Consider the following 8,945-nt stretch of genomic DNA (forward strand, 5'->3'; position numbering starts at 1 on the left):
CCTTGCGGAAATGACGTTCGCCAATGTATACGTCCGTAGGAATGGGTAGAGCGTTGAAGGTGCTCTCAGTAAATTCTGTGAAGCCGACCCAGTTAGCTTTGTTGAAGTTAACGAAGGTGCGGTTGTCCACAGAAACGAAATCGACAGGTTTCTCGATCGAGATAATTATGAGCAGATGGTCTGATGCGAGAGTTTGCATAGGTCGCCAGGTTATGCTATTTATCAGACCACCACTAGCGATTGTGATATCGGGCGAGCTACTACAGGTGCCCATAACTCTGGTGGGGGCTTCGTCATTCATTGTGCAGAATGTCGAATCGTCAATCTGTTCCGCCAGCTCCATCCCCCTACGGTCATTTGATAGACAGGAATGCTAAAGATCGTGGTGCGCGTTAAAGTCGCCTAGCACCAAACGGTTTTCACCACGAAGTAGCGCACCTATATTCGGGTGATATCCTGTAGGGCAACATGTAACTGGGGGGATGTATATATTAAATATTTCGAGCTCGACATCGCCTGACCGGATTGCTATGCCCTGACATTCTAGGGTAGTATCCCTGCGGTCGATGTCTTCATCGATTAGACGATACTGCACGGTGTTGTGCAATATGAAGGCTATGACTTTACGTATGACTTTGAAACCGGCACAACTCAGGAGGTCTGAGTGCCTGTTTAGCTTCTTTTCTTGGACCGCAGCTATCGATACGCGCCCCCAATTCATAAGTGCAACTATCTCCTCGATCTTACTCTGGAGTCCGTTGCAGTTGAATTGAAGTAGTAGTAGTAGTAATATAATAGCGTATTATATTTACCTGATTGCTTATATGACATCATTATAAAGTTTGAAAGAAACTATTTTGTTTAATTATATTAAAAATTTTCAATAGCGAAAACACACCGATTTTAATTAAGGCACGCGGATATAGTATAATAAAAATTTTAATTCCATTGAAATCAATATACCGTTAACACAGAAGTAACCAAACCAACATTTTTTCTATAATACTAACGTGTTACTCCATTATTAAAATATATAGTATAACCTTAATTGAGCGTGGTCCTAAGGACCCACCCCACCCCTTTCCGCATTTGTTAATACTTTCAACCATCGATCCGAAACGAGTCCTATGTAAAGTAACCCAAATGTATATAAGACCTACCATTTTGATTCGTTGGGTTATTACTGCCTTCCTTTTGTGCTTATTTTCTTCGTCGTTTGACAGTTCATATTCAGTAATTTCAGAGAACGTATAATATAGAGAAGATTCAACTACGGACAAGCGTGTGAACTGTCAAGAGCCATGAATTTTCTATTAGTGGATTTCACCACTTTTGGCTCGGCAGCAGAAACTTTAACAGAAATGAGTGAACAGAGCTGAGAATTCAATGAGAATTATGCTCTGAAATATACATTTCTTTTACAGGCGCCTGTTGACCTTTTGGCTTATATTTTTATACGTTTACATGCTATCATATCAATTGATATGAATATGATTTTGCTAATTTTTGTGAATTCATGCAAAATTGATAACATTATCTTTAATTTATGCAATTTTAAAAGCAATATTTGTAGTTGATGGCCATATTAAATATTTCTTATCTTTGATAATTTAATATAATTTCATATGTGATATATAATCAGAATATCATAAAAAACTTAATATTTTACAACAAAAATATTACAACAATAATTAATTAATTTATGCAATTTTAAAAGCAATATTTGTAGTTAATGGGCATATTAAATATTTCTTRTCTTTGATAATTTAATATAATTTCATATGTGATATATAATCAGAATATCATAAAAAACTTAATATATTACAACAAAAATACATATATATAAATCGCACATTTCTACGAAACATCCTAGCAGAAACTATGCTGACGCTAATTGCTGTTGAGGTACTGTGCACTTTTCGGAATCCATGCTGGTGGCTGATTAGGCTCAGGTGGTGAGTGAAGGTCTGGAGTAACAAGGCCTCAAGTGTCTTCACTACTGGGGAGAGGAGAGTTATCGGTCGATTTTTCTCAAAACTATGTTTTTTGAGCTGGTGCGTTCGATCTGTGTGAACTCGTTTCGCGTTCGTTCTTCACACAGTGAACCTGTGCCACAGGCAAGCGGAACATTTCTTGCAATTTATTTCTAATGTAGCTTTTATCTATTTCTTTGTATTTCGTTAATAAGTTATTCCAACTTTTATTTTTCTCAGTTTTATTCTTATATTTATCACTTTTAGTTTGCCAAATTGCTAATTAATTTTTTATAAGATCTATAAGTTCTGAAACGAAATCTTTATTAATGGGGTAGCGTGCTTTAGAAGCTTCAAACAATCGATTTATTTTTTTTGTTTAATTCTCTTTAAAAACTATCTAAGGATATGTCCCCAAAGTTATAGATGGTAATTCGAAATATAATATTATCGAAAACTTTGCCGCGTGGTTTTTCGGTTTTTACTTTTTACGATTTTTCTTAATTGGCGACTAAACGTCGTATGGAAAATCCGCAAAGTTTGTTATCTTTGACATTAAAGTATCTAATATTTAAACTATAATAAATAATCTAAGAAAAGTCAAGTTTGAACATATTTTTAAACAACATTAAGTAAAATTTCTTTTGGAAAAAACCACTTTTTCAATTTTTAAATTTTATTTTTTTTTTTTTGGAATTTTCTTAGTTTAACTAGAACACAAGTTATTAAACAATTTAAATCTCTTAGAACTTTTTGTTTCTGATAGAAATTGCGACCTGCATCCGAAAAATGCACATGCGAAATGYATCGGCGAATTGCTTCCCAAAGGCAGAATATCAAAGATGTTCAAATATATAACTATAAAGCCTAGAAATTTCACTTGAATCAATTATTTCCCTCCCAAAGAAATAGATTTTTTGAAGCCCCTCCCTTAATACTTACCATTGTTCGTCCGCGATTTTCACTGTTCGGCAACACGAGAGAAATGAACACCGATCGCAAAAACTCAAAAATTTTCGCGAACATGGATCGGTACGGGCACAAGCCCATACACGAGTAAACCGCAAGCGCATACATACCCATCGAACGCACTTGTGTGTCGTGTATGGGCACTTTAACTCGAAAACCGCTCAGTAKATTTTAATGAAATTTATACAGCTTTTAGAATACATAATATGCTCGGGCCTGATCGAAGAATTTTTATTTTTTCAAAGATTTCGATTTTTTAAAACCAATTAATTGTTGATTTTTCCCAAAAATTTAGAAAAATTGTTGAGGCCGCCATTTCGTTAATTTTTGAAAGAACGATTTAATAGCAGAAAAAAATACTGAATATTCTCATTTTTTGTGGCAACGCCACAATCTAACCTTTTTAACAATGAGGGTAAGATTTAAAAATCACATAAATTTTCCTAAAAAGTAATGAAATAAAAGTGTGAACTTATTTTTATGTTTAGAGTGTATGATGTGAAAARGTTTAGTGAAACATTGAGAAATGTTATGTAATATTGATATAAATTTTTGAATTTTTAATCGGAAAAATTTAAAAAAAAGTGTTAGCAACATTATTTTTGCATATTCTTCTTCTGGAGAAGCTGTCCTATCAGCACGTATCCCATTTATACCAAAACTTGTGTTTTGGTAATCGGCAATCGGAAAGTAATCAGAATCGTGGCTCCATTCGTGGCGCATGATTCTTGTTAATGTGATAATAAACAGTTTGAATGTGACATTTCCAACAACGGAAAGCAAAATGGATATTTTTGTTTTGTCTCAAAACTGTTTTCATAATTCAGAAAATCTCAAAAAATACCAGATACTTAACGGTGGTTTCCAACCTTTAATTTTAATTAAATAAATTTGAAGTGAAAAATGTGCATAAATTGTGGTAAATGCAGTGATTTAGCTTGTGGAAATGTTCAAATTTTGAAGTCGAATATCTCGTAAACTAAGCGTTTGGTGTACCAATAACCGTATATATATCAGTAGGACTTCCTCTTTCCAACGGTATTTTTAGATCGCGGCGCCAACGAAATCGAAATTGTTCCAAATAATTCTATGTGAAAACTAATATGTTATTTATTTCCTGTCATTCGGATATTATTTGCTTTCTTTTTTCATGGTAAACAGGATGGAAAAAGTAGTAGATAACCACATAAGATCAGAAGAGCTAAAAATAGCACCCCTACAATCAATCGTGCTGGATTGTGATTTGTGCTTTTGATAATGCGTCTTACATTAGCGTAATCAAGGCACTTGAGAAAAGGAACGTAACGGCTCCAGTATGCAGATGGATAGAAGAACTACTGCGTACTAGGGTAGCGAAAACAACGGTGCGGGAGAGCAAGATCCACAAGAGGATACCCACAGGGTGGAGTACTATCCCCTCTGCTATGTAGCCTGGTAGTAGATGAGCTCCTTGAGGTGTTCACCAGCARTGGAAACCGTTGTCAGGGGTACGCGGATGGCACTATCATAATGGCGCGAGGTAGATTTGAGAACACTCTCTGTGACTTTGTTCAAAGGGGCTTAAATCTAGCACAGGGATGGTGCAACACGGTATGGCTAAGAAACAACCCGGCAAAAACTACCGTGATCCCTTTCACTAATTTTAATAGCTGCAGCAAGTATTTCCTTAACTTCGTATTGCTTTCGTACTTCGACCACCTTCTGTGTAGGCAGCCCCAAAAAATTTCAAAATCGTTAAGATCTGGAGAATATGGTGGCCAGGTCATGACATCAACGTTTGGACTAGAAATAAACGACTTTACTACTCGAGGGTTATGAATAGGAGCATTATCTTGTAGAAAAATCCAAGGAATTGTCACAAAAATGTTTTAAAGCGATCGCCGTTCACCTTCTGATAATTAAAAATCAAACGTGATGTCCACACCATGATTTCACTTTATCGGCTGTGATGGCGACTTGAATATAGCTCCTCCGCAAATTTTCATCATTAAAGATAACTGAACGCCAATCATTAAGTCGAGTGTCAGATTGAACAGTCAACATCCGTCGATTGCAAGGCTTTTGGTGCCCATACCACCGCTCCATAAGTTATAATTGGTCGCACYATCATAGTATACAACCATCTGATAATCCTTGGTTTGCACCCCCAGGATCTACCAGCCAGCCGGTTGCACACCATTAGTGCCTTTGTGGCTTTGACTATGGTCAGGTCGATGTGCTGCTTCCATCTCAGCGTGGAATCCAGCGTGABACCTAGGTATTTGACCATATTTGTCATCACTATCTCTCTGCCTCCGAGCGTTAAGTTCCTTAGGCTCGGCAGAGACCTGCGCCTCGTAAACGGGACGATGGTCGTTTTCAAGGGGTTGATGTTTAGTCCGACACTATTACACCAATCCTTGGCTAGACCTAGTCCTCTTTGTACGAGATCGCAGAGAGTACTCACAAATTTTCCTCTGGCTATATTAACAATGTCGTCCGCATATCCTTGACAGCGGATTCCATTGTTAGTCAACAGCACCAGCAGCTCGTCCACGACTATGCTCCACAACAGGGGGGATAGCACGCCTCCCTGTGGGCAGCCCCTTGTAGTACCGAGACGAATACTGGTGCCTCCTGATGTGGTTTCAGCTATTCTGGTGCGCAGTACCGCCTCTGTCTCTTATACACATCTAGATGTGTATAAGAGACAGGTCCACAACAGGGGGGATAGCACGCCTCCCTGTGGGCAGCCCCTTGTAGTACCGAGACGAATACTGGTGCCTCCTGATGTGGTTTCAGCTATTCTGGTGCGCAGTACCGCCTCTATCCACCTGTGCATTGTAGGTGCCACATTACTTTTCTCCAGCGCCCTTACTACGCTCCCGTGGGACGCGTTGTTGAAGGCACCTTCGATGTCTAAGAAGGCGCATAACGTCACCTCCCCGGAGTCCAGCGAGCTCTGTATCTCCGAGGTTAGCTGGTAAAGGGCGGTGTTCGTCGATCTGCCTGCTCTGTACGCATGCTGATTTGCATGCAGGGGCGCAGTTATAAGAGCCTTCGATCTTATTTCCTGGTCTMTGATCTTTTCCATGATTTTTAGCAAGAAGGAGGTTRRACTGATCGGTCTAAAGGATTTAGCCAGCGAATAGTCTTGCCTTCCCACCTTCGGGATAAAGATCACCTTAGCTATCCTCCAGGGTTCAGGRATGTACGCCAGCGCCAGGCTATCTCTCATCACATGTACAAGGTGTGGCAGTAGAGTCTGCTCACCTTGTTGCAGAAGTGCCGGGATGCATTGTCAGCGATTCGATGGAAATGAAATTGAAATTAAATCGAATATGTGATCGCCGACCTTGTTTGTTTGTAGATTTTGTTGTAATGCGTTGACTTATTGACGATGCTATACAAATCACTTCGATTATACTTTTGCTGGTGTTGTTGTCAAGCGCTTTCGGAATACTTCCTTCATTCTATTTAACCAAAACAATTGCAACTTTTTTTAATATTGAAAAAAGAAGATATTTCGATAAAAACTGATTAAAAAAAAATTAATGAATTTTTTTCCTTTCTTTCTTGCCGCTACTCTTACCGCAAGGGAAAATGTACGACGCACTTTACTCACGTATGGTGCCCAAGCCGGATCTCAGCCAGAGCATGGGTTTAACCTGACTGATGTACTTCGACACATAATGAATTGACCCACTGTAAATTGCAACGGTATATTATAACTGTGCACAAAAATGTAGCACGTTTGTTTGAGTGACAAACTTAGATACTTTTACTAAAATTCGGCTGTTTAATGAATTCTATTTTGAGTGTGATGGTGCTTGGTAATTAGGGACACCAATTTATTTTTATTGAATTTGTATTATTTTAACGCAAAAACTTGCGGTAAGTTGTGTAAATCATTTGTATATCAACTAACTATTCAAATTCAAATAATAAAACTGTTAGATATGGGTCGAAAAAGGAGTTGTACTCCAGAATTGAGGAAAATTATTATTTACCAGTACGTGAAGGAAAAAATGTCCAATAGAGACGTAGCCAAGGAACTTTTGTGCTCAAAATCAATGGTTCACAATGCTTTGATTCATTACGAAAGTACAGGAAGTACAGGGAATAAAATAACAAAAAAACTAACCAGAAAAACTACTTCAAAGGAAAAAAGGTTTGAAAGGCTAATCCTTTTTAAAGTTCCAGGCAAATTCTCGGATAAAGGATCAACTGACCAACGATGTTTCGACACGAACAATCAGACGTCGTCCATCAGAACCATCAGACGTCAGCCGTCTTCTTGAAAATGGGGTACGGGGTTTTTCGAAAGAAAAAACCGCACGTATCAAACAAAAACTTGAAAAGTCGTATTAAGTTTGCAAAGGAGCATATCGGAAAACCCTTAGATTTTTGGAAATAAATACTGTGGAGCGATGAATCCAAGTTTAATTTGTTTGGTTCAGATGAGACACAATTTGTTCGACGCCCACCAAACAAGGAATTTAACCCTCGATACACTTTAAAAATGGTTGAGCATGGTGGAGGCAGTGTTATGGTTTGGGCTGCATTTTCGTGGTACGGTGTAGGTCCTATTCGACGGATATCCCAAAGAATGGACCAACATTTATGTAAAGATATTTTGTCGAGTACAATTTGCAGAGGAACACATGTCTGAACCATACATTTTTATGCAGTATAACGACCCCAAGCACTCTGCTAGGAGTGTTAAAACGGAGCTTTCGTCCGAAAACATTACGGTTTTGGATTGGCCTGCCCAGAGTCCGGACTTAAATCCAATCGAAAACCTCTGGGGAGATGTTAAAAGAGGCTTGGGGAAAAAATCAAGCAAAAATGCTGACGAATTATTTCAAAAAGTCAAGGAAATATGGCTGAGTATATCAATTGAGCGATGTCAGCGTTTGGTCGGTAGTCTGCCTAGAAGATGGAAAGCTGTGCTTGAATCAAAAGTCTATCCGACAAAATACTAAYTGAAAACATTAATTTATAATCAAATTTTAATATTTTTAGTATTATTTTTAATATACTAACCAAAGATCTGAAGCGTCCGTAATTAGTGGACCAAGCCAAAATAGATATCTATAAATGATTAATTTTTTGTTGAATTGAACAAATTTCTTTCGATAAATTTTCAATAAATCTATATCTTAGATGATAACAAATATTGTATCTTAAGTTTAAAAATAAAAACTTTTAAATTATAAAATAAACCAATGTTTTAAAAAAGAACGGAGTGTCCATAATTATGTGACCATGTATATATATGACTGATATGAGGACATTCATAATTCTTTTGCGGTGTCGAAAAGTTACATATAATTATGTTTTTATATGAGGTTGTCAGAGGGAATCTGACGTTTTTTCTACCTTTATGGGGGTATTGGAAAATTGTGGCTCTAGTGGTACTCGTACAACGTACCGGCCATTATTTAACCGAGTAGTGGTCTATTAAACCCGTGGTTCTTTGTGGATAAGTGCCTCTTTGGAGTGAGTTGCGATATCTGCTGTAATGAATCATTGAATGGTTTTTTTTTTGTGACAATATAAACAATTAAATTTGTTTTTGCAATTTTTAAGATTGTGCGCATTGGACAAGCAGTTTGTACAGAGTCTCTTTGATCTAACAAAGTTGTTCCTTTCGTTAATACTTAATTTTTTAAACTTCTTGCAAGTTTTAAGCTTATACCCTCTTGAGCATAGTTCACATAACGTATGTTTTCTCTGTGAACTATTGTGTTTTGTTAAAAATTCGGTTTGATTTGTTTTTGCTTCTCGCTTGGGGTCTGCTTAAGAGGAGAGCCTGATTTAGAAGCTTCAAAAAGCGATTTTTTTATGCTTAAATCTCTTTAAAAATAATCTAAGAATATGTCCTCAAAGTTTTAGATGAGAATTTTCGAAGCTAGAAGGAAAATAGTGACCGAGTCAGCAGATACACTTGTGCTCATACAATTAAGCCACATAAACGTTATGGTGTACAAATTCATAAAAGTTGAATTTTATTGATAAATC

General features: G+C 37.3%; 1 protein-coding gene across 4 annotated transcripts in view; it reads left to right on the top strand.

Moving 5' to 3' along the window:
- LOC108976440 (transcription elongation factor 1 homolog) overlaps positions 1-8,945 on the top strand; it is a 38,020-nt gene that overhangs the window by 3,005 nt on the left and 26,070 nt on the right. The window contains exon 2 of one of the 4 annotated variants that reach the window (XM_018945545.1): positions 6,520-7,770. The exons of the other annotated variants lie outside the window; for them this stretch is intronic. Coding sequence (XP_018801090.1) covers positions 6,520-6,622 — 103 coding nt within the window. The 3' untranslated portion in view covers positions 6,623-7,770. Of the gene's footprint in view, positions 1-6,519; positions 7,771-8,945 lie in introns of those variants that run through there. 4 annotated transcript variants of the gene reach the window in all.

This window comes from Bactrocera latifrons, unplaced genomic scaffold (genome assembly GCF_001853355.1).
Source record: "Bactrocera latifrons isolate USDA-ARS-PBARC rearing strain unplaced genomic scaffold, ASM185335v1 scaffold_760, whole genome shotgun sequence".
Lineage (NCBI taxonomy): Eukaryota > Metazoa > Arthropoda > Insecta > Diptera > Tephritidae > Bactrocera > Bactrocera latifrons.